Source organism: Bos indicus, chromosome 5, assembly GCF_029378745.1.
Source record: "Bos indicus isolate NIAB-ARS_2022 breed Sahiwal x Tharparkar chromosome 5, NIAB-ARS_B.indTharparkar_mat_pri_1.0, whole genome shotgun sequence".
Lineage (NCBI taxonomy): Eukaryota > Metazoa > Chordata > Mammalia > Artiodactyla > Bovidae > Bos > Bos indicus.
In genome coordinates this window covers 106,815,840-106,841,665 of record NC_091764.1, presented here as the reverse complement: position 1 = coordinate 106,841,665, position 25,826 = coordinate 106,815,840, and the positions used below count along the sequence as shown (strand labels likewise).

The following is a 25,826-nucleotide window of genomic DNA, read 5'->3' as shown; positions in this document are numbered from 1 at the left end:
GAGCTTGAAGCCAAAGACACAGGCTTCTCAGGCTCCCGCTCAGCTTCATGGTCATGGATGAACTCCAGCCAGCCTTGGAGTAAACAGAGCTGGGGCTGCAGCCTGGATTCTCCGGCCAACAATTGAGCGCTGCAGTGAGTTACCAGAACTGCTGTCTCCTGGGTGGACCCTTCCTCTGTGAAATGCCATGATGATCACACCTCTGTCCCAGACTGTTGTGAGCTGACCCAGGAACACATCCCGCATGGTGAGATGGTAGCCCCCTTTTCTCAGAAATGAGGGATCCGGACAAGAGCGTGCAGGAGCCCCTGGGAGGGAGAAGCCCCTCCAAGCTGAACCTCTGTGCACAGTGGGTCAGAGTGCTGCTTCCAGGGGCCAAGTGGCCAAGGCCCCCATCCTCTGTTTCTTGGAAGTGACTCTGACAGCTGGCCTGGGGATGCACAGATTAGAGACAGGGTAGGAGGTCAGGCCAGGGCTTGGAGGACCCCAGGCTGTTCAATAGGACTCAGGACTGGGACCACCTGCAAACCTGGAGCCCGTGGTGGCGGGAGGCTCCCCCGGGTTCATCACAGAGGACCCAAGGTCCCCTAAGAGGGGGGAGCCTGGAGCACAGTGGAATGTGGGCTCTGGGCTGGAGCACCAGGTTCAACCCCCAGTTTCCCCACAACCTCCTGGCTGTGTGACCTGCAGCTTCCCTGCCTCAATTTCCTCTACTCGCAAACTGGCTATAACCTTTCCCCTCTGCAGGGGCGTTGATGGAGGTAAGTGGGAGCCGTGACGGGGATGCGGTGAGTGGGCATGGGTTTACTGTCATGACTGTGGTTACGACTGTGGCTCTGACCTGGGTCCACTTGAGCCCCTCCGGGGCTGGGACACACGGCCTGGCTGAGCCCGTCTGGCTCCCCGTGTCTCCATGTGCCCAGGTATGGGACCTGCTGTAATTTCAGTGTCTGGTCTTGTGTCTCCTTCGATGGTGATTTCCTAGAGGACAGGTTCTGCCTCTCATCCGTGTTTATGCTCAGTGTCAGGTATAGATCACGCCCACCAAAGTTCTTCCAGATGTTCAGGAATATTTGCCAAATGAACTGATGAAGACTTATGACTGCGATGCTCTTCTCAGGTGCAAGCACCCATTCTTCCTGCTCTTGGCACCTGCCTGACACGTGGCCTTGAGGTCAGCACCATCCCCCTAGGATTCTGGGTTCTCACTTATGAATGAAGGTGTCGGCCTAGAACAGTCTCCAGGCGTCTACCCAGCTGGCAAAGCTGTAATAGCTGATTCTGTGGCTCTGTGCCTCTTATTTTGTGGCCCTGGGCTCAGAGATTTCTTCTTTTTTTTTTTTTTTTTTGAAGTCTTTTTTGAGTTTGTTGCAATATTGCTTCTGTTTTATGTTTTGGTTTTTTGGCCAGGAGACATGTGGGATCTTAAGTCCCCGACCAGGGATTGAACCTGCACCCCTTGCATTGGAAGGCGAAGTCTTAAAACCACTGGACCACCAGGAAAATTCGGGGCCCAGAGCTTTCCAAGGAGATTTTGCTCCGGACTTTTTAGGGGGGGAGAGTAGATTGGCTGCTGGGAGATCAGGGGTCAGGGTGAGAAATAAAGGCTTGGGGAGGAGAGAAGTTCCCACCAGGACTATAGCACAACAATATCCCACGACTTTGCCAGCACACAGCAGATGAGGAGGGGATAGCCAGGTTGCCAGGTTCCTCCAGGCGCTTAGCTCCATTATTCGTCTGCAGCTCTGCTGAGCCAGGACTATCTCATGGAAAATCATTTTAATAACCGAGAGGAAATGGAATTAAGGATTCGGCTGCCGGCCGGCCAGGGCTGGGCCACTCACATCCAGCAGGGTGTTAGCTCTGCTTTTGTTGTTGTCGTTGTTCAGTCGCTCGGTCATGTCCCCTTGGACTGCACACGCCAGGCTTCCCTGTCCTTCACCATCTCCCAGAGTGCTCAAACTCACGTCCATTGAATTGATGATGCAATCCCACATTTATCGTCTCTGATAAGATTCCTATTCAGGCATCATGCCCACAGCTTCCTAATGAGTGGCCTTTGGAGTGCTGGGCTTCTGCAGAAGGCGAGGACAGCCTAGAGGCCAGCAGGGCTGGACAGGGGTCCGGGATCGGGGGAGGCCGGGAGAGACGACCATAGATGTGCTCACGTCCAAACAGCGATCTGGCCCAGACGTAAGGGCCTGGTTTGGATGAGCCCCAGTCGCACTTGGAGGAGGTCCTCACACTTCAACAGAAAGGAAGTGGTTCACAGAGGGTGTCACAGGAGAGACCTGTGAACTCCAAGGCACCAGGTAGCTGGGGGTTTTCTGCACCTCAGCTACCTGGGGCCAGGATCCTGTTTTTCTCCATCCTGAATCCCCTCAGCTGAGAGCAGCAGCGGCTGATGGCTTTATGGCTGTAACATCCGTGTTCACAGAAAGGGCCAGAACATTCTTTGTCCCCACCATCAGGGGTAGGATAGTTGGGAAGGGAGCCAGGGATGAAATTGGAATGGGTGGAGTGTGTGGATTCGTGTGTGTGTGTGAGTGTGTGTATGAGTGTGAATGTGTGTGTATGTGTGTGCCTATGTGTGTGCGAGAGTGTGTGTATGTGCGTGTGTGTACGTGTTTGTGTGTATGTGTGTATAAGAGTGTGAGTGTGTGAGACTGTGTGTGTGTGCGTGTGTGTATGTGTCTATGTGTGTGTGAGTGTATGTGTGTGTATGTGTATGAGTGTATATGAGTGTGTGTGTATGTGTGTTTGTGTGTGTGTGTGTGTTTGTGTATGAGTGTGAGTATGTGTGTGTGTGAGAGAGACTGTGTGTGTGTGTGTGTGTGTGCCCGCGTGTGCTGTAGACCCACAGACACAGGATGAAGGACTGTAGCACTTGAGCCCCCACCCCCCACCCCCCTAAGCATAGGGCTCACCTACACTGACTGTCCAGGTCTGGTGATTAGAGGCTCTGCATTTCTGAGGAGGTCTCAGAACACTGTCAGGCAGCTGCTTCGCTAATGGTCTGCTGTGTGGACAGAGGAACCCTTTAAAATTCTCTGGAGGAATCCAGACGGAGGTGGAGGCAGGAAAGAGTGTGGAAGACGGAGACAGGCAGATCTGAGACTAGTTCACACACAGGTAGGTTTTCCACTTTCTATTACTCCACACCACTGTTACTGTTGCTGATAATGGTAATATTAAACACATTTTAAAAAAAGAACTTTCAACTTCTAATTACATTAGAATTTCTTGTGAGGGGACTTGGACAAGCACTGGTATTAGTTTTTTCTTAGTGCTTACCAACCAAGTATGTTGAAAGAAATAATCCACCAGTTATGACAGGTAAAGTAACAAAATGAAACAAGAACTTTAAGATTCTAGACAGATACCAAACAATAGCCTCCCCCGCCAAAGAAACACAGTGATACTGTTTTAAACATTATTTTTAAATTATTTTTTAATGTCAAGCCAAATACGCCAATTAAAAGAAGAATAAACAAAAATAAATAAATGGTAAAAATAAAAACAAATCCCTCAGGAGATTCCATGGGCCTCTGAGACTAAAAATGTGGAGTTGGAAGCCTGGCCTTCCTGGTGCAGCTGGGGCGGAGCGGTGGATGGGCCATTTCCAGGAAAGCATCTCTTCAGATTCGACCACTGCAATCCCTGCAATCCCAGCCGCCTGCCTGCAGGTGGAGGACCTCCTGCAGGGCCTCTTATCAAGCCTCAAAGAAATGACGTTCAGGGATTAGTAAACAGAATATGGCTTAAATTACGGCAGAAGAAAATTCGGTTAGCTCAACCAAAGTGGGCTGAAGCCCCAGAATTAGCTGGGGAAGGACTGGGGCCCCTGCTGTGACAGCATCCTGTAAGGGGCTCATGGGGGGCTTATTGGGAGCTTGGGGGCTCTGAAGGCACCAGACAGTAAGGCTGGCTGTGATCCCCAGGGCAGCGGGCTGCAGGCTCCTTGTCTGTGACAGGCAGGACCTTGGTGAGTCCTGCTCTGGGGTCTGCCCGGCCAGGCAGGGAGTGAGCTGGGAGTGAGGGCAGCCCACTTGTGGGGCGCTGTCTCTTATCTCCTATGCACTGAGGAGGAAACCCAGACTCCTCCGGCACCCATCCACTCTCAGGGTGCAGACTTCAGAGCCACTGAGCGAAGGGGAGGGATGGGAGATGGGCCTCATGAATGAAAACTGCTCTGGGAGGGGGCAGGAGATGGGGGGAAGAAAAGAAAGAGGACGGGGTGGGCACCGAGGAAGGAAAATGCAGCCTCATCTGCTTGTTTGTGTTTCTTGTGTTCAAGATGCTGACTTCTAGCATATTTTTAAATCCATCAGACATGAAAGGCTGGTTTAAATAGATCTGCAGAGTGAAGCTGGTGATTTCATTTGCCACAGTGGAGGGGCTGGCAGGATGCTGGCGAGGGCCCAGAGCCTCTCCCTGTGCTGCTGAGGAAGCTGTAGGAACATGAATCGGTGGCGCTTTTAGGCAGGTGCTCTCCCTGCGGACTGAGGGAGGGGGACATGCACTGGGGGCGAGGGGAAGGTTGGCAGGAAACGAAACTGGAGAAATGAATTGGACCTACACTCTTCTGGTCCAGGGAAGCCTCCTGGTTTAACGCATCCTGACCCCTGTTGCACCTTAAAGTGAAAGTGGAAGTCTCTCAGTTGTGTGTGACTCTTTGCAACCTCATGGACTATACAGTCCATGGAGTTCTCCAGGCCAGATTCCTAGAGTGGGTAGTCTATCCCTTCTCCAGCAGATCGTCCCGACCCAGGAATCGAACCCAGGTCTCCCGCACTGCAGGTGGATTCTTTACCAACTGAGCTATCAGGGAAGCCTTTGTTACACCTTATCCTACAAACTTTCACTTCAATCTCAGCTCAAAAGAATCCCAGACCCTTGGGGTTGATGGGGGTGGAGGTAGGAGCCTAGTAATTCAGGGTATCTAGTTTCTCACCTGCACTCCTAAGAGCAGACCTCAACATATCCTTGAATGCCTCTCGTGTTAGTGGGCTCACTACCTCACGAGGCAGCCTGTTCCTCTGCTGGACAGCAGTCACTGGGATAAACTTCCCTGGGATGAGTCACAGCCCCATGCTCTGTGCTGACTGGTTCTAACCTGGTTCTCTGTGTATGATGCCAAAGTCAGCCCTTCACCTCTGAACACAGTTCTCAGCTCCCTCCCCAACTCCATCCTTCTGTGCCAATTCCTAGTTTCCCTACCATAAAAGTACCCCCATGAAAGTGGAAGTGTTAGTCACTCAGTCATGTCTGACTCTTTAAGAATGCATGGACTGTAGCCCACCAGGCTCCTCTGTCCATGGGATTCTCCAGGCAAGAATACTGGAGTGGGTACTCATTCTCTTCTCCAGGAAATCTTCCCAATCCAGGGATTGAACCCAGGTCTCCTGCATTGCAGGCGGATTCTTTACCATCTGAGCCACCATCAAGGAACCTCAAAATTTAACCCATAAATCTCTGCAAAGCCAAAATATTTCTTGGTGCTAAGTGAACATATTCCATGCTGTAAGAATGCATATTTCCTGATGTGACAAAATTCCAGGAAAGACAAAAGACTTTGCCATTCATTTTTTCTGTCATTCAACAAACTCTGGCCCCTATTTTGGGGCCAGGTTATGCCTACTGTTGGGATTTGGGGTATGGGAATCCCCTTATCCCAGGAGCTATCTCCAGAGGGAGAAGTCAAACTCCTAAAAAGAAGGGTGTGCTCGGGTGGGCAAGGGCAACGAGGCTGGCAGAGTGGGCTGGGGTGGGGTTGGCTCCAGGTCCTTGGGGGAGGGGAGCTGGGATCATTGTCATGGTGTTTTTATAACATACTAATATACAGTCGAGAGTTTCTAGGTCTTTCCTCCCCTTGGAGCCCTGACACTCAAGGGCTGTCAGCAAGCTTCTTCCCTCTCCTGATCCCCCATCTCCTGACACAGCCTGAAACAAACATCATGTGTCTTAGAGCCTTGGTGGTTGGCACTGGAGAGAACCAAGATTTCACCCATTCATGGAACATAAACGTTTGTGAAAGAGGTTGTTCAAAAAATGTATCGCAGAAAAATATACATAATGTACATTTACAGTTTTAACCATCTTCAAATGTACAATCCCGAAGCGTTGATTAGCACACCCACAGCAGTACATGTAGCCATCCTTCCCTACCCTCCAAGGCCAGAACTTGGGGCTCATCGCAGAGTGCAAGTGTTTCATAAACCATGCCGGTGAAGATGGTTCTATCTGGAGTGTGGTATTAATATCTAAAATCTTAAATCCACCCATCCACCCAACCAGTGTCTGTTGCATGCCAGTTTCTAATAAATACAAAAGGGACTGAGACCTGAGCCCTGCAGGTAGTGTGGAGAGGGGAGCCTGGAGTCTGGATTCCGCTCCCAGTCCACCGTCCACGGAGGGCGGGAAGACACAGAGAGTTCTGTTCTGGGACGGCATCTCTAGCTTGGAGATATGTAGGGTTTCCTTATTCTATTTGCCCAGAGACACAAGCAATGCTCTTACCCGAGACCCCAGCTTCTCCCAGTTACCCAGGCATGTGAGATTTCTCTCTTTCCTATTGTGTTTTGTTCTGATCTCTTCACGAGAGACAGAGGTAATAACTAACATTTGTCTGGAACTTTTTGGTTGACTAAGCACTGTCCCCAAGAGTTCTCTTTTGACCCGTCCATGCCCGGTGAGTGTAGCTGGGCAGAGAGAACTCTTTTACAGCCTGGGAAGCTGGGGCTCAGGGCAGCAAGTGGGTCCAGATTCTGCCCACGGCCACACACACATCTGCAGGTCCGCACTCTGCACAGGTCTTTAGAGAAAGTGTTTGGGAGGGGACTGTCTGGGTGAAGGTGGCTGGTTCCACACAAGGAAAGAAGAGGGCCAGCAGGGAAGCATCTTTTAATGCTCAGAGGCACAAAGCCCAAGTCAAATTGAGCTGTCGAGCTGCCTGTGGGTCATGGATGACTGCCAGCGGGAGCCGGGGCAGCTCAGGGCAATGAGATGGACGCTCTGATGGGCCGCACAGAGACTGAAAGGCAATCAGACCTCGGCAGCTGGAACGCTCCTGGACACTTTGTTTTAAAGCTGGAAGCAGCTCCTCACTGGAACTACCAGGCACACCCATGGGTCTACCAGGCCACAAGGGTCCAGGTGACCAGCCGAGTGACCCACCAGGTGCTCGTGATGCTCTGCTCTCAGCTGGGTCTTTAGGCAAACGCTGCTGGCCAGTGTACCCAACATGAGGCCACAGAGATGGATGTTTATGCCCTTACTCTGTATAAATAAACACCACACAGTAATTTTACAGAGCAGCCTGGCAACCCTTGGCCAAATGTCGCACCAGCACCCCCATCTTCTGCCCTTGACCTCATGCTACATGTGCTCATCAAACTCCAGTTCCATGGTCACATGATCCAAACTCATTATGAGTCCCCTTGAGTACCACACTTTAATTCTTTTCGAGTCAAAAAAGATTCCATTCTCTCTGTCCATGTTCTTTGGGCATTTTTGATTAGCAGTGCAGAGTTTTTATGTGTATTATTTATTGTTATAGGTCAGATGGATCCAGTCATAATTCATTATAACAGCACAGGCCTCACTGGTCCTAGGAGTCCTTATACTTTGAGCAGTGGACTTTCCTGGTGCTGTGACAAGAACCTGCAAAGACCACTTCTGAATCAGAGCCAAAGCGCTGATGAAGTCCAGCCCCCTGAGGGGGTCAGTCCTTGAACCTGACGCAGTCCTGCCCATGGATGATAAGCAGCCCAGCCTATTCCAACACTGCTCAGTTTCCACATTGACTTCAGGTCCTCTGCTGAGCACCATATGGCTTCCCAAACCCCATCACTTCCAGGAGGTTCTTCCTATGTAGGGCACTTAGATTAAGTGGCTGCCCTGCATTGTGTGAAGGGTGGAGTTATAATGTTCTTTGTTATTGCCACGGCTGAGGATCAGTATGTCTATTAATAGAAATATTAATAGGAAGTGGGGAGGTTTAGAAAGCTCCCATATCCTGCCAACATCACCGTTTCCTCCCCACCGACACACACCCCACAATGAGGAGGGAGGGAATAGCTCATAACTATGGATTTTGGCTGAGTTGGTTGGAATTTGAAGAGCCACTTTCTGTCCCCCAGACTATGGGAAGACAACATGGCAGGACACCTAGGGCCTGTCAGCAACAGGCCACCTACGTCTTGGGTTTTATATGCTTATGTACTGTGATTTCATGATTTGGAAGTAATTAAACTACTTTTTAAATAAGCTTCTGATTTGCAATCTTCCCACACCTGTCCTTTGGGAGTGAAGCTTTGTGGAATGTCTGGATTCCTGGAAGGAAGGGGACAAATATCTGAGGACCCCTGGTCTCTCTTCACTTCCCCAAGGAACTGAACACTTCCTTGAGCATCTCATCTCCATCAGGGTGGCCAGAAGCTCCAGGTGGAGGGGAGGGCTTCTCAGATCCAAACAGCTTCTGATGTTAAGGTCCTCTTCCAATCCAGAAGAGAAGAAAGACCCTGTGCAGGAGGTTCAGGGTGGGGCTAAGGGATGAGGCCAGAGTCCTGGTTATGTTGGGTGAAGTGCAGGAAGGCAGCAGGAGCTGGCAAGCAGGGCTCGACCTGTGCACAGGGCAGATGGCTACCACTGAGAGGTCTTTGAAACTGTCAATCAGCTATCTAAAACATGTTCAAAGACCTACAGGAAGCCATGTCTAAATAACTGAAGGGAAGCATGAGAATAATATCTCACCAAATAGAGAGTATCAATAAAAGACATAAATTATAAAAAAAGAAGCAATCAGAAATTGTGGAGTTGATGAGGACAATAATAAAATTCACTAAAAGTACAGTTAAAAATTGACTAGAGGGTCCTGATAGCACATCTGAGCAGGCAGAAGAAAGAATTAGTGGGCTTGAAGACAAGGCAATTGAGATTATCTGGTCCTAGGAACACAACTTTAAAAAAATAAAGAAAAATGAACAGAACCTCAGAAACCTGTGAGACACCATAAAGCATGCCAATATATGTATAACAGGGCCCTAGAAGGAAGGGAGGGGGTAGAGGGGCAGAAAGACTATTTAAAGAAATAATAACCAAAAACTCCCCAAACTTGCTGAAAGCCATTAATTTATACATTCAAGAAACTCAGCCCAACTTCAAGTAGGATAAACTCAAAGGGGTCTATTGCTAGACCCATAAGAATCAAACTATTGAAAGACAAAGAGCTTTGAAAGCAGCAACAAACAAGCCACTCACCACATACAAATGATCCTTAATCAGATGAACAGCTGGCTTCTCATCAGAAACCATGGTGGCCAGAAACATCGGGATGGTAAAGTCAAAGTAGTGACAGGGAAGAAACACCGTCAATCAAAGGTTCTATATCTGGTCAAACTATCTTTTAAAAGTGAAGGATAAATCAGACATTTCTGGATAAACAAAATTGAGAGTGTATCTGTAGCAGACTTGCCCTACAAAAACTACTACAGAAATAAAGGACACTAAATAGCAACTTCAATCAACATGAAAAAGTAACGAGCACTGGTAAAAACAAATTACATAAGTAAAGATGATATAAACATATTTTTCATTTGTAACTCCTTTTTTCTGACTTAAAAGGCAACTGCATAAAACAATAAATAAACATCTATGTTGATGGGCATAAAATGTATAAAGATGTAATTTATAATAATAACAACAAAAAGGAGGGTGGAATGGAATTATATAGGAATAAATTTTTTATACTCTTGGAATTAAGTCATTATTAATCCAAACTGTAACAAATTGAGATATTAATGGTGACCCTCGGGGCAACCACCAAGAAAACAAATAAATTACACATTGTAGATAAAATTACAAGAGAATTACAGTTGTACACTAGAAAATAACTAACACAAAGGAAGGCAGTAGTGGAGGAATACAGGGACAAAAAAGACACGTGAAATACAGAAACGGCAAAATGGCTGACGTAAATCATACTTTACCCATCACATTAAATATAAACAGATTAAACTCTCCAGTTAAAAGGCAGAGATTGGAAGAAAAGGAAACGTGACTCCATCTACATGCTGTCTACGAGAGACCCACTTTAGGTTCAAGGACACAAACAGGCTGAAGGTAAAAGGACAGAGAAGATATGCCATTCAGGAGATGTATCCACCAAAAGGGCCCGAGTGGCCACACGAACATCAGACAAAACAGTCTCTAGGGCAAAAATCGTGAGTAAAGACAAAGAAGCACATTTTATGATGATAGAGGGTCCAACCATCAGGAAGACAAAACAATTATAAACATACAGGAACTTAGAGCCCGAAAGTACATGAAGCAAACTGATCTTTAGGAGGAGAACAGGAGAAGCAGCGCTGTCTTAAATATTTGACCCCATAAACCATTATGGTGCTTAATAGTCTGCTAGGGATTTATTCCTTTGGGTTAAAGTATGCCTTTCTTAGAGTTCTTTGTTAAAATACAGATACGGCCCTGAACACCACGGGCATGAACACCTTAGCTGAAACTGTTTTAAGATCCTTTGGAGTAGGGCCTGCTACTGACAGAAACAAAGGGTTGAGCCGTCTATGATGGAGGATGCAGGTGTGGCCTGGAGCAGACCTGGGCGAGGGGAGGCTGGAGGGGCGTCCAAGATTGGGCAGAGGTATGAACACTGGGGAAAGAGCAGTACAGGGTAGAGGAGAGGCGGGAGAGAGCCAGGAGGAACAGAAAAGACCCCAAAGGGGAAATGAGTGCTGGACAAGGAGCAAAGCCACCAGGGTGTTGGTTTGGTGCTGGAGTTCGTGGCCAGAGGCAGCAGCAGACCCGGGAGAGGTCCAAGCAGTCAGAATGGGAGCGGCCAGCATGAGGCCAGAGATGGTGATAAGCACAGGGCATCCCTGGGTAGGCACTGGGAGCACAGGGCATCCCTGGGCAGGCACTGGGAGCCTAGGGCATCCCTGGGCAGGCACTGGGAGCACCATGGCAGGGAGGGAATGTGGTGGGATGCGGTCTGAGTAGAAAACCAGGAAGCCCCCAGGACAAAGATGGGCAGAGCCAGGAGGTCACACCAGACACGAGCTCAGAGTCGAGCAAAGAACCGGACAAGCAGAAACAAAAACAAGGAGGTGTCTGGGAGGCGCCCAGTGACGGGAAGACGCTTAGTGTTGGCTGGTGCTGAATCTGAAACCGAAGCGAGGCAAATGTTCTGGGCAGAAACTCGAGCTTGACAGTGACAGTAGCCCCTGCTTGTCAGCACCTAAGTGTTCCAGGCACGTCACACATGCTGCCTCCCACCGTATCCGAAGCATTCCTAGAGGTCCACGTGGAAACCTCCTGTCCACAGACACATAGGAAACCTGCTTCAGTGACTTGCTCAGAGCTATTCCTGCTGCAAGGGGCTAGAGCTGGGAGGCTTTGCTGCCACCCTGTGCTAGGCTCTGGGCCGGGCTGGTGTCCAACAGTCTTGCTTTAAAGGAATAGTGGGGTAGGGGGCAACTGAGATCCGGGGGCACGGAAGTTCTCAGAGTCTCTACAAAGTCCCCATACATCATGTTTTCTCAGCTGGGCGTGGAGAAGGGAGCCGCAGAAGCCTGACCACCTTCCTGCCCCTCTCTCTGCCTGGATCCTTGAGGGCTGGTGAGGATTCACCCCATGGGCTGAAAGCCCAGGCACTAGGGTTATCCCACCCTACTTGAAACCCAAGCTAGGGACAAGGGGCTGCAGATAAAGGCACACACACAGACACACAGACACGTCACATACAGACACTGCTGGTGACCATCTCACTAGTGAGACACTGGCAGTACCCTCTCTTAGGGAAAGGACCTCCTGTGAGTCCCCCACACTGGGGCTGGGGGCCAGAGCCCATCAGATGATGAACACAAGCCCTCTGAGCAGGAAGAGCCCCCCAGAGCCCTAATGTTACTGATGCCACGGAGGCCCAGGAGGGAGCAGGAATGCTCAAGGTCCTGGGTCCCTCCTGGCATTCAGTGCTGGCTCTTGTTACCCACCCTCCAGGGGCTCCCAGGTGCCTACAAAGGTGGACGAGAGAGAAAGCCTGAACAAAGGAAGCTGGCGCTTGCCTGTGGCCTGTGGTCTCTGACCCTCTGGCCGATCTGGGCAGGAGGCCATAGGCACACCCTTGGGAGCTCTTGGCCAGTGACTGCCCCCTACCCTGCCCAGCTGGCTGTGTGCAGCTTTCTTGAATCATCTTCTTGGTGGTTTGCAGACTCTTTCTGTCCCCTCCCTTCCTGCATGCCCCAACAGCATGTGGACATCACCCACTCTCCTATGTGGGGCCGGGGTCTAGCCCTAGAATGGTCAGCAGCAGTGATGTTTATTATCTTTGCTTCCAAGTTTCCACTCAGGGTGAGAGTGCCCTTGCCAGCCTCAGATGCTAGTCAGTGATGCTGGAGCACTGCCAAGGGGTGGGACCTCAGAACCCAACGGAACGGACCACACACCAGCCCAGATCAGTGTCCTTCTTCAAGTGCCCTGTTCAGGGGCTGTCACAGGGGTGCCAAAGCTGGCAGCTACCCTTTGCTCACTGCTCAGAACCCCCCAAATGTCAACATCACAGCCACACTTGAAAAAAATATAGCTTTCTAGAAAAGTAAAATAAAATGAAGTCAGTAACTACAGACCCGATGTTGGGCCTCCTGCCTGCCTGTCAATCTACCCCAATAATCATCAGGTACAATTCTTGAAGAGCTATTTTGAGAAACATTCAGAAAATGGCTTTTACATGGCTCTATGTACCTTGCTGATAACCTCAGACATGGTCACTCTGTTTAGCAGCAGCTGGTTTTGTTGCCCAGGTTTTCTTTTCATCTCCTCGCTGAAGTTAAGCAGTTGGTCAGCCCACTCCCTGACCCCAGCGTACATTTATCACCCAGAGTCCACCCTGAGGAGTCGGGGGAGCAGGTGGGCGGTGGGGAAGAAGGCTGTGGCTTTTGTAAGGCGCAGCTCCAAAGAACCCACAGGGATAAACACAGAGGCCAGGCGGCTGCTGAGAAAGGAGGGGCCCTGAAGCTGGGGAAGGAGCAGGTCCCCTGGGGGTGAGGGTGGAACAGGAAGCAGGTATCTCAGTTTGATGGACTCAGCACCCACGGGCACCTCAAGGCCAATGAAGCACATGCCAAGGGTGTCCACTGGCATCCAGAGAACAGGCTCTGAGGCTGGACTGATCACCCAGCATTGCCCAGTCCCGTGTCTTTGACCTACAGGAAGCTGCCAGTCTGCCCTGCACAGTTGCCATGGCAACCTCAGTGCCAGGCTCCTAAGGGCAGGGTGGGGAGAAGGGAGGTGGAGAAGGCACGGGGTGGCTTTTCTGGAAAAGCCCATCTGTCCGTTCCCCCAGGAAACCAAGCTGGGGGAGAAGGAAGGATGGTAGCGACATCTGGGTCCAGACAGAGAAGAGAGGGAGAGACCCCGAGACACCCAGAGAGCAGCTGTCCTTGGGGCTGTGCTTTCCTTCCACAGTGGAGGGGGGCCCATCGCCGATGGAGACTAAGGCCCACTGGGTCTTGGCGGGGGCATCTGCGCAGGAGCCCGTGTGCAGGAGGCAGGGCGGCCCCGTGGCCTCAGGTCCCGGCGGAAGCCCTGCGAGGCGCATATCAGCCGCAGCAGGCTTTCTTCTTGGCAGGGCGGTCAACCTGAATGGTGTCTTCCCTCACTGTGTCTTCTTGCTCCTTGAGGATCCTAGGGGAGGGGAAGGTGGAGGGTCAGCAGCAGAGGAGCTGCTGGGACAGACCCAGCCTCCCAAGAGCATCAGAGACAGTGTTCCAAGTCTCCCCTGGGCCGGGCACAGGTGCACAACAGTGATTTGTAAAGCTAGAGTTGTAATCAGTATGGATCTTTCACAACACCTCCTCCAGGCAGCCTCCCCTGATGCTCTGGATAATGTAAGTGCCCCTGGTAGCACTTGGGTCCTTCCTCTGTTACAGTCCCATCGCTGCTTCTTAGCAGAGAGTGAGACGCTGATGACAGAGACTGTATCCTTTGTCTCTGTGTCTCTGAAGCTTATCATAGTACCCAGCAACCCAGCAGAGGCTCAAACATTATATTTATTGGTTATTAACTTTATGGAGTGGAGAAGGAAATGGCAATCCACTCCAGTACTATTGCCTGGAAAATCCCTTGGACAGAGGAACCTGGTAGGCTACAGTCCATGGGGTTGCAAAGAGTCGGACACGACTGAGCAAGGGCTTCCCATGTGGCCAGAGCTCCAGATTAACTATGAGAGGTGAAGGATCAAAAATAGTGTCAGGGATCTTATCCCTGCTTTATATTCTCCAAGAACTTTCACCGGAAGCATCTCTACCGATTTTCACATAAGAGCAGAGAAGGTAGGATGGATGTTCCCATGTTGGAGGCAAAACCCTGGCAGGCAGGGCAACTTGCCCTGGGAATCAGTGGCAGAGAAAAGCCTAGAGTTTTCCCCACAAATCTCTAGGTCTTTCATATCTCCACAATGTCTCCAGTGCACCAAATAAGTTGTTCTGTGCTCTTAATTATTAAAAAAAAAAAAAAATATATATATATATCTTTTAGATGCTCCAGAATGAATACTCAGCATGACATAAGCACTAAGCAGTGTCTGCTGGGTGGGTTGATGGATGGGGATGGGTGGATGGACAAATGGATGGCTGGATGGAGGGAGGGAGGGATGGATGGATGGACAAATGGATGGATGGATGGAGGGAGGGAGGGATGGATGGATGGGTGGAGGGAGGGATGGACGGATGGATGGGGGGTGGATGGACAGATGGATGGATGGAGAGATGAAGAGATGAATGGATGGATGGATGGGTTGATGGATGGGTGGGTGGGTAGATGGAGGGAGGGAGGGATGGATGGATGGACGGATGGATAGGGGGTAGAGGGATGAAGAGATGGATGGATGGGTGGGTAGATGGATGGCTGGATGGATGGAGGGATGGAGTGAGGGATGAAGGGATGGACAGAGCAATGGATGGATGCCTAGATAGATGAATGAGTGAATGCCCAAGGATTGAGACTGGGGCCTGTGTGGTCCTGTCTCCTTAGCCTTGGTGTAGGTAGAGGCTCACAGCACCAGTCCTTTGAGCGCTGTCTTCTAGGGTACCTCTGTGTCCCCCATCGCAGCCCCTCTCCTTGGCTCCCCTCCCCCTCCAACAGGAGTCCACAGTATAAACCAGCTGGCTGCCAACTAATCCTTGGTAAAACATTAGGCAGCATTGAAGGGCCTCTGATCTGACCTTTCCCAAAGCATTTGCATTTAAAAAGAGGATCTCTGGGAAATGGCTGGCAGCCGTTAAGACTCTGAAGACAAAGACTGCGGTGGGGGTGGGGGCGGGGTGTCGATGGGGGCGGGTGACAGGCAAGGAGGCTCTCTTTTTGTCATGGTATTTCAGAGGTCTGTTCCTGACCCTGGGGTCCCACACAAAGGCCTAGGGCTCCAGCCCCTCTACCCAGATGGCTCAGACAGACAGAGGGGGTTTAGGACACAGAGACACCAGCTGAGTAGCGTCTCATTACCTGGCCAGATGGAGCACAGGCTCTTCCGTGTTGTGACCAGAATAGGCGCTGCATTCGTAGAAGATCAGGTCGTGTTCCTGGAATCAGAGGACAGAGGGCATGAAGAAGAGTTGTGGGGAGGGGTGGGATGGAGGGAGCCTTGGGTGGGGGGAGAATGCCCGTCTACACCTGCCACACCTTCACTTCCTCGCGAGCCCTCCCTACTCTGTACCAGGCTGAGTTCTGTCCCTCGGGCTCCCTGACGGATGCAGGTTCCGGAACCATCTCCCAGAGGAGCCATAAGAACTTTAAAACAACCCAACCTATGCCGCTGCCTTAGTGCTTCACGCTTTCTGGAATTGCTGTCTGGGGTGTACGGGCTGCTTTTTCTTCTCACACCAGCCTGCAATGCAGGCCAAGACTCAGACAGAGGCCAGGGTGGGTGACATCCTTCCTGCTTTACAGGCAGGGAAACTGAGGCTCGAGAGGGTACAAATGGTGGGTGAGCCTGTTCAGGTCTCCGCCGGGCTCCCAGCAGCTCGCTTTCCCTGGCACACGGGCACAGTTATTAATAATTCACATACCAGCTAACGCACACTCCGGCTGCCTGTGCTGTTGACCCTGGGGTACAGGACCCTGGGGCCCCAGGACAACTGTCCGTCACCTCACCAGGCAGAGGGTGGACTGTAAGTGTGGGGACAGGGGGTTTGGCCAAGGCTCATTCTATTCCATTTATCACTCCCATTAACAGGCTTCCTGCTTTGTTAATGACAATGCTAATGGCATCTGGCAGGAGCCCTGGAGGCTGCCACCCTGGGGGACAGGCAGCTGGGTGCAGATGCATCCATAGCCACAGATCAGGAGGCCCCAAGAATGCTGGTCCAGCTCTGTCCTCTGCCTTCGCCTGGTCTGGTCCCTGCACACCTCTGTCCTGACTCCCCTTCAGTCCATGGAAGGATGAAGGCTCCGTGGTGGGGGTGGGGGGAGCACATAGACCTGGAACTGGAAGACACGATTTGCCCCTTAGCTTCAAGTCCCAACCCCACCACTGAGGACGGGTAATGACGGAACAGATCACTTAACTTCTCCCGGCCTTCTCTTTTTTGCACTTACAGAAGGAAAGAAAGAAAAAGAAAATGGAATGATAAAAATACAGATCTGCAGTTCCTTAATCAAACTCCTTGGATCCAGGTGTATTTCGAAATCCAGAATTTTTGTTTTAGAAAGATAATAGTGTTAGTTGCTCAGTTGTGTTTAACTCTTTGCGACCCCATGGACTGTAACCTCTGTCCATGGCATTCTCCAGGCAAGAATACTGCAGTGAGTTGCCATTCCTTTCTCCAGGGGATCTTCCAGACCCAGGGATGAAACCTGGGTCTCCCGCATTGCAGGCAGATTCTTTACCATCTGAGCCACCAGGAAAACCCAGAAATAAGGACAAGAAAGATAATACTTGTCCATAATATATATTACATAATAGCCTCTGTGGATATACAACAGCACCCTATAATCAAATATATTACTATTTCTTCAGTGAAGCATTTGAATATTCATTCAAAGTGAAGTAAACAAAAACCATAAAAAGTCCCAACTGCAGTCCTGGTCAGGTTCTTCTGACAAATGAAATGCAAAAAAACCTTTGTGTTTGGAGCTCTTTGGACCTGGAATTGCAGATGTGGCCCAGGGACATGCAGCTGCCCGCTGACCACACAGCTGCCGGACCTTCCTCCTCCTCCTCCTCCCATGAATCTCACCCCTGTGCCTGCCTGCCCAGCCCCAGAGGCCATAAGTCCCTGTCTCGAGCAAGCACACCAAGATTTATGGAATCCTGGTGCTGCAGAGCACTAGCTCACAGACACACGGTTCCTAGAATCTGCTCCAAGGGAAAGCAGGCTGCCAAGAGCGAGCGTGGTTTGTGTTGCTGCCTGATTTCCTTCAAGCCACATTGGTCCTCCGCTTGGGCGAGGGGGCTGGTGCTTATTTTAATGGTCGGCTTTGCAGGGCCTGCCCTGAGTTTGTCTGGAGTCTGCAGCTTGGAGGCTCAGTCTTGGTGGGAAAGAGGAATGCTCTAACAGGAAGAACACTCTCCAAGGAAGAGCACATGGCCTGGCGGGGAGTGAGCGCGTCATCTGTGAAGGCGACCAAGTCAAGAAACATGGATGGATGGAACTCAAGGATCGCCTGGGGGACTGAAATAAGGAACCTCCTCCTAGCGGATGGTTTGGGCTTCCCCGATGGCTTTTAGGTAAAAAATCTGCCTGTGTCTCCTGCACTGCAGGCAGATTCAGGAGACGAAGGCAGACTGGGGTTCGATCCCTGGGTCGGGAAGATCTCCTGGAGGAGGAAATGGCAACTCATTCCAGTGTTCTTGCCTGGAGAATCCCATGGACAGAGGAGCATGGTGGCTACAGTCCACGGGGTCATGAGGCGGACATGGCTGAATGCGTGCACAGCTGCAGCCTCTGAAGATTCATAATTCTGAGTTTCAAGGAAGAGGATTTGGGAAATGCCCCACACCCAAGGCAAGTCTGTCTTGCAACCTTGGTTCTCTGCAGAAAGTTCCACATGCACAGCAGCTGGACTGCCCCCCGATGCCAGGACACCATCCGGCCCGCTTGCTGCCTTCCCAGGGGCCTCCCCAAGAAGGATCCCAGCCCGGCTCTGGGCACATGCATGACCCCCCTGGGGTCCCTCCCCGTCCAGAGAGATGGGCTGCTCGCCCCTCACCTTGGCCAGCTGCTCCCCCAGGCCTCGCGGCACTTCCCGCTCTTTCTCATTGTCAATTTTGTTGGCCAGCAGAAGAACAGGAATGCGGTCTCCCACAGCTTCCTGTGGAAAAGATAATCCCCAACTGAGAGATACATCTTTAAGGAGAACCTGGAAGGGCAGGTGAAAACACTGGCTGCAAAGACTCAAACTGGCTTGCAAACTCTCTGCTGCCACAGAGGTTGGGTGATAAGACAGTCAGCCCAGAGCGGAGAGGGGACCTCAGTCTTTCAGAGCCTTAGTTTGCTGGGCTTCTGTGAGTGCCTGAGGCTGCCTCTGATGCCTCCCAGTCCTCTGTGCAGGGACCCCCCTCCTCCAGCCTGCTCCTCGGGTCCTAGCTGGAGTAGAACGAGGGCACAGCTGATGCTGATAAAATAAGGGTCTGTACACAGTCCCCACGGGCATTCCCAAGTGAGCAGATTTGGTCGACATGACCGAATGAATGAGGAGTTACTGTGATGGGCTTAGGAGGTGGTCCAGGGACTATGCTGCCAGCAGTGGCACCTCCGGGGACCTTGAACTTGGCACATTGCTCCTCTAAGGATGGGTCCGGGTCCAACTCATGGTCCTGGGCCCACAGTGCCCAATACATGGCTGTCGTGTGCTTTCCTGGAGGTCACCCCACAGGGATCCCTGTCCTGGGTACCCTGGCTCTGAAGAAGTCCCAATCAGGAAGAATGGGGGCTGGAGCACCCACAGTTCATGGGCCAAAATAACAGGTTAATTCGAGGGCTCAACCCTACTTACTCCTCCAGCAGCTGTGATGTATCAGCTGGGGACTTGCACCCCAGGATCCCTGCACTCCAGGGTCTCTGCACACTGGGGTGTCTGCATTCCAGGGTCCCTGCATCCCAGGTTCCCTACACTCCCAAGCTCTTTGCACCCCAGGTCCCTGCACTCTGGGATCCCTGCCGTCCAGGGTCCTTGCTCCCCAGGGTTCTTACACCCCAGGTTCCCTGCACCCAAGAGTTCCTGCACCCCAAGGGCCCAAGACACACAGAGACTGAGTCAATGTGGTAATGTTCACATTCACTCAGGTTGTTATTTTTGTTCTGTGAGATATTTAATTAAGGGCTTTTCATCATAATTTGGTAACAACTAATTATTCACTGCAGCTCTGTGTTTCACAAAGTAGAGAGAGCCGTGGGATTCCAGAAGTCAGCCAGTGGTTACAGCGTCACCAACAGTTCAGCTGCCTTACCCTAGACCCAGTCAAGCAAATGTCCACGGTCCCTCCAACAGGACTCCTACAGAAGTTTAAATGTCATCACATTTGAAATGAAGCCTCCCTGGTTCCTCAGTGTACACATTCCTTTTTATTGAAGTTCAGTAGTGAAAAAATTCTCATTGATTAAATGAGAACGTTAGAGCTCAGAGAATCCAAAATAACATCCAGTAAAGTCAGTGTTATGAAGACCCATCCTTTAGTATATGGATCACCTTTCTCAAATCTTTGGCTCTAAGTTCTTATTTCCAATGACCTCTGCTACTTTGCTGCTGCTGCTGCTAAGTCACTTCAGTCGTGTCCAATTCTGTGTGACCCCATAGTTGGCAGTCCACCAGGCTCCCCCGTCTCTGGGATTCTCCAGGCAAGAACACTGGAGTGGGGTGCCACTTCCTTCTCCAAAGCATGAAAGTGAAAAGTGAAAGGGAAGTTGCTCAGTCGTGTCCAACTCTTCGCGACCCCATGGACTGCAGCCCACCAGGCTCCTCTGTCCACGGGATTTTCCAGGCAAGAGTACTGGAGTGGGGTGCCATTTCTTTCTCCAGGGGAGCTTCCCCACCCAGGGACTGAACCCAGGTCTCCTGCATTGGCAGGCAGGTTCTTTACCACTGAGCCACCTGAGAAGCTCCTCTGCTATCTACTGTCTCATTAACCAGAACTCTCTGAAGGCAGTATTTCTGCATATCCATGGTGGGACGAATGATGACTCGAGGCACTCCAGGATCTTAAAGTGTCCTCCGAGACATCGGAAGTAGGTTGACTTGTGCACATGTTGGTGTGTGTGCTGGGCAGGCTCTGCCACATTCCAGGTATCTGTGTGTAAGAAATGCTCATGGCTGCATGCAGGGTCCACCAGACTCCCTCTTAACCAGACTTCAGGGACCAGCGATGCCCCCCAGTCTCACCTGTTTTGTCCCACAGAAACTCTTGCAAACAGTTTTTCACAGAAAAGGAACAAAAGAGGAAGAAGCAGGAAAACGAGCCAAAAGCCTTGTTGTTTGGAGCACATGTGAGAGATATTTGTAGATGGGTGTGTGAGAAATGACTTAAGGCTGCTGGGATTTCTCGATGTGGAAACTCTGTGAAAATAGGAGCATCAGACTTGAAATCGCACGGTGGGATTCTAGCCTGGAGTCTGATATTGTTACTGGAAATGGCTGGTTTTTCTCCCTGGGTCCTGAATGACCAAACGGGATGAGGTAGGAACAGGCAGCCTAGCACTTGTACCATGAGCAGCAGAGCTGCCCCTGAAAAAGGAAAGTGGCCTTCTTTCCTAAAACGATTCCTGGCTGAAAAATAAAAATAAAGATGAAAGAGTTTAGAAGGAGCAGGAGAAAAAAAAAAAAAGCCCAGGCCCCAGCTGGAGTGGTGGTTTCTGCTCTTTGCAGTGTTCTCCTCCTACACAAACTCTCTGGCCCCTCGCTTCTCCTCCGTGGGCCCTGTGATGTAGGAGAACTAGGCCTATCTCCAAAGATGCGGCAAAAAATAAGTCAGAACATACGTAAGGCCACGGCCCGTGCTACCCATCATGGGCAGCCAGGTGTCCTCACTCTGCCCTAGATCCGTCTCCAACATGGGAGGAGCCGGGGCTGGGCTGGGGTCTCACGGCCCTCTCTGACTTGAACCTCAACACTTGAGCCCTCTGCCTACACTTTATGTCATTCACCTACCTAACTAGCTGCCGGCCTGTCCGTCCACTGCTTGAACAAAGATGTTCCTAATGACCCATCAGATGAAGTGATACTTTCTTTTGAAAGTCCGAGGAGCACCTCCTTCGGTGCCTAAGTCTGCAGCCACTCAATGTCTGTGGATGTTTCTATAGATGTTGGTAAGGTCACATGGGGCTTCCCTAGCAGCTCAGACGGTAAAGAATCTGCCTGCAATGCAGGAGACGCAGGTTTGATCCCTGGGTCGGGAAGATCCCCTGCAGGAGGGCATGGCAACCCACTCCAGTATTGTTGCCTGGTGAATTCCGTGGACAGGGGAGCCTGGTGAGTTGGAATCCATGGGGTCGCAAAGAGTTGGATACAACTGAGCGACTATCAATTTCACTTTCACAAAGCCAAGAGGGCACCCCAGGTTGGAGGGAAGGAGTGGCCAGCTGGGCACAGTCTCTGGGCAGGCCCTCCAGGCCCTGTCCAGTTCTGCTGCAGCTCTCATGGGACCACTCCCTCCTCTCTCCCTTCTCTACTCCCTGAGCTGGGAGGTGGGTTTCAGTGCTGGCATCTATCCTCCCATTGTCCTCAGAAGCCTCTTTCCACCTTCCACCATTCAGTTACTTTTCTCTAAACTTGAACTTCTTGGAAGACAGACTTGTTGAAATTCAAATATTCTCCATCTCTGACTTTAACTTACAGGAACTGTCAACTTGGAGCAAGCTTAGGACATGCAGCTGTTGCATTTGGTTGGTAGCTATGTGTGTGTGTGAGAGAGAGAGAGAGACAGTGTGTGTGTGTGAGTGTGTGTGTGTGTGTTAATACCTATTTGCTGGGAGGCAAGGAAAAGCACTTAGCCAGGCAAGTGCTGTATTTCTCCAGAGGCAGGAAAAAAAAATCTTAACACATTAAAGCGCGCAGTTATGCTAAGAACAAAAAAATGACTGCAAAATTATATCTTGGGGGTTTCCATATTTATCCAACCCCCCCACCCCGAAGATGAGTCAAAACAAGATTTATTTGTGTAGTTCGTTCTAAACTGCCAGCACTTTGAGCTCAACTTGGAACATGGGGGAAAAAAATCAAGCTGCTATTTTTGCCAAGTGCTATACATTGTCACCGGCGACAAAGATCACAGAGTGAGAGCCAGCCAGTCGTCCAGGAAGGGAGCGGAGACCTGCAGGGCTATTCTGCTTTGAGGTGGAAGCCGGAAGGGCCAGAAAGAGATGAACGTCTATTTCTCAGAAGCAGGTGTAACCAGAGCCATGTGATGAGGGAGGAGCAGAGTGCAGGAGCAGACCTTAGATTCCAGCCCTGGCTATGCCACCTGACCAGCTGTGGATCCTCTGACAAGTCACTTCTCTCTGCATCTCAGGATTTCTCAGTTATAAGGCAAACAGCCTACGTGACATTAATCTCCATGGTTTTATTCCAGCTCAGATTCACTCACTGGTCTTGCTGGTTCATGATTTGGTTCAGATGCTACTTTCTTGATGCACAGGCTTAATGGGACAGAGTTCTGGGGGTGACAGAAAGATCCAAACAAGAAGTTAGTATGCCAGGACTGCGGGCACTGGGGACCAGCAATCTGGATTCAGGAGAAATATCAGCGTATCTGGCTTGTGTTGTTGTTTTCAGTCGCTAAGTCATGTCCGACTCTTTGTAGCACCATGGACTGTAGCCTGCCAGGCTTCTCTGTCCATGGGATTCTCCAGGCAAGAATACTGGAGTGAGTTGCCATGCCCTCCTCTAGGGGATTTTTTCCACCCAGGGATTGAACCCACGTCTCCTGTATTGGCAGGTGGGTTCTTTACCACTGAGCCACCAGGGAAGCCCCACTGGGCTTGTTGTTGGGTCACTAAGTTGTGTCCGACTCTTTTCGACCCCATGAACTGCAGCACACCAAGCTTCCCTGTTCTTCACAATCTCCCGGAGCTTGCTCAAACTCACATCCATTGAGTTGGTGATGCTATCCAACCATCTCATCCTCTGTTGCCCCCTTCTCCTCCTGCCCTCAATCTTTTCCAGCATCAGGGTCTTTTCAAATTAGTCGGCTCTTCACATCAGGTGGCAAAACTATCGGAGCTTCAGCTTTAGCATCAGTCCTTCCAGTCAATGTGCAGGGTTGATTAGGATTGACTGGTGTGATCTTCTTACTCAAGAGTTTTCACTGGGCCTGTACCAAATCCTATTTTCTTGACCTGATTCAGGGACAAAGTTTTCAGACGTCTAGGGTGCTTCACAGTCTAAAAACAGGGCCCTTAGATCCCGTCCAGGTTCTCCTCTAGACTGGACTGGTTAAAGGAGTCCCACGCAGCAGAGATTAGGGTCAGATGGGTCGGGGACGCTGAGGTGGCAGGAAGGTCTAACGGCTGCGATTTCCCGTAGGTACACAAGAAAGGTAAGATGGTGGGAGGATCCTCAGAGTGTGTCTGGGTCCAGCTTTGGCCTCTTCTGCAGGAGGCCTGCGGGCCAGTAAAGGTGGAAGGGGCCTGGGTGGTGGCCAGAACACCTCTTAAGGTGGGGCAGAGGCCCCTTTTCTTCACCCAAGGCGTTTGGGTGGGTGAAGATCCTTCCAGCCCAGCTCCTTCCTCTGGGCTGGAAGGATCACTGGGGTCCTCTAGTCCATATGCTCCATCCTGGCGCCCCCAGACAGTCAGGGCCAGCCCCAGTAGAACATGAGGGCCAGAGCATCCCATCCACTCCTTCACTGAGTGACTGGCCCACATTGTAGAGCCAGGCGGTGGCTGAGTTGAGACGGTGACAAGGTCCAAGTGGAGGTCAGGGAACTGCACTCCTCCCCAGCAGCTGTTCCCGCCCCAGGCAACCTCGTCCAGGAGCCAGGCTTTGCCGTGTATAATCTCAGCCCTTTCCTCTGGTACAGCTTTCAGGTTGAGGGGGGATGGGGTGCTGGGAACAGCTGGCCACCGTTCACTTAACAATAAGGCTTCCGAACCCAAAGGCTGTTCTTAAAGCTCCCGCTCCACCCTCCCTCCTCCGGGCGGGGGTGCGGGCTGGCGGAGCGCCATGGAAGTTGGAGCTGCGCCACCAGCGCCAATGCTGCTTGTGTTCAGTCCCTCTCCAATCCGAGTAGGTGTCAAGTTTCCATCCATCACCTGACGTCTCTGGTGGCTGGTTGCCAAGGCAGAACAACGTAGCTTTTCAAGAACCTTGAGATCAATTGCATTTCCAATGCCACCGTTCCACGTCCTCAACACACCCCCGCCACCTGACACAGCCTCTGGCACCTGCCCATGAAATCCAGGGCCACCAAATTGGGCCCTCCAGAGTGCCTGGGACACGCTGAGCACGCGGGTCACGCCCCTCAAATTTTTGCTAAAGGAGCACAAACATCTTTGAGAAGGATTTAGAATCTTGCTTCTCAAAGTGGGGTCCCTGGCCCAGCAGCACTGGCTCGTTAGAACTTGCTAGAAATGCAGAATCTGGGGCCCCAGCCCACACCTGCTGACCCAGGATCCGTATTTTAACCCTGTCTCCAGGAGACTATTTATGCACATTAGAGTTTGAGGAGCCACTGGTTTAGGCTGGAAACCACGGCGGCTGAGGATCAAAAGCACCTGGGGGACCTTTGCTGTTGTTGTTGTTCAGATTTCCAGGTTCTGGATCATTCTCTCCAGGAGAGAAGGCCCTGGTGTCTATTTTGGTTGAAAGCTCCATAAGTAATCTTCGCGTTCATTCAGGTTTGGAATCATCTTTTCAAGTTACCTGTACCTTCTGCTCAAAGCTAAAGCAGGAGAATGCAAACCACAAATTACACAGAGAAGGCCCGTCCACACATGGGTAATTCTGAGTTAGCCACAGATGGATCTGCCATTTCAGCTTTGCTTCCGTGGGGGGCTCTGTTGGGGTGCACACAGGTGATGCTATCCAGCCCTACCCCGGGCAGGAACAGGCTAATCACACAGTGCTCCACCCAGCTTTGTGCAGAATGACTGAACTCAGCCTTCATGCTGTGACGATGTTGTTGTCATTCAATCACTGAGTCGTGTCTCACTCTCTGCGACCCCATGGACAACAGCATGCCAGGCTCCTCTGTCCTTCACTATCTCCTGGAGTTTGCTCAGATTCATGTCCATTGAGTTGGTGATGTTATCTAACTGTCTCATCACCTGCTGCCTCCTTCTCCTTTTGTCGTCAGTCTTTCCCGGCATCAGCCACTCTGACATTTCTTTACCTCTACCACCACCTCCAAATTCAATCTGATGTGCCACCTCCTGGCTAAATCCCAGGCTCTCTGCAAAACAGGGGCCTTAGAAACCCCAGCTCCTACTAATGCAGAGAGCACACTTCTGTAAATTTCTCTCCATCCATCCTTGCTAATTCCAGACTACCTGCATTACTTCTTCCCAGAACTTGCTCTGTAACTGCAAGGAATTGGCGCCAGGATCTCTGAGGGCACCAAAACCCACGTGGATGCTCAAGTCCCTTACTTAAAAAGGTGTAGTACAGTCAGCCCCCTGCCCGGAATCTGAAAGTCCCACATCTTCCAGTTTGGTAAGCGCAGAAACCCCGCTGTGTGTTTATCAAAATTTTGATGTGGGGTACAATTAAACGTCTGTGGCTGGGGAAAGAACGGGTGACCATGAAGAGGTCCTGACCTCAGTTTCATCATTTGAGAACCAGATGGCTATATTACATCTGTGGTTTTCAAAGGGAAACCATCTTGC

At 50.9% G+C, this 25,826-nt stretch overlaps 1 protein-coding gene across 5 annotated transcripts in view; it reads right to left on the bottom strand.

Moving 5' to 3' along the window:
* Positions 1-3,433: 3,433 nt before the first annotated feature.
* The window catches only part of CRACR2A (calcium release activated channel regulator 2A), a 162,213-nt gene continuing 139,820 nt past the window's right edge, over positions 3,434-25,826 (bottom strand). For all 5 annotated transcript variants that reach the window (XM_019961686.2, XM_070790280.1, XM_070790281.1 and 2 more), the window contains 3 exons: positions 18,220-18,321; positions 15,514-15,590; positions 3,434-13,695 (listed from right to left, as the gene is read on the bottom strand). In XM_019961686.2, the coding sequence (XP_019817245.2) occupies positions 13,611-13,695; positions 15,514-15,590; positions 18,220-18,321 (264 nt within the window). In that variant the 3' untranslated portion in view covers positions 3,434-13,610. The remainder of the gene's footprint in view (positions 13,696-15,513; positions 15,591-18,219; positions 18,322-25,826) is intronic.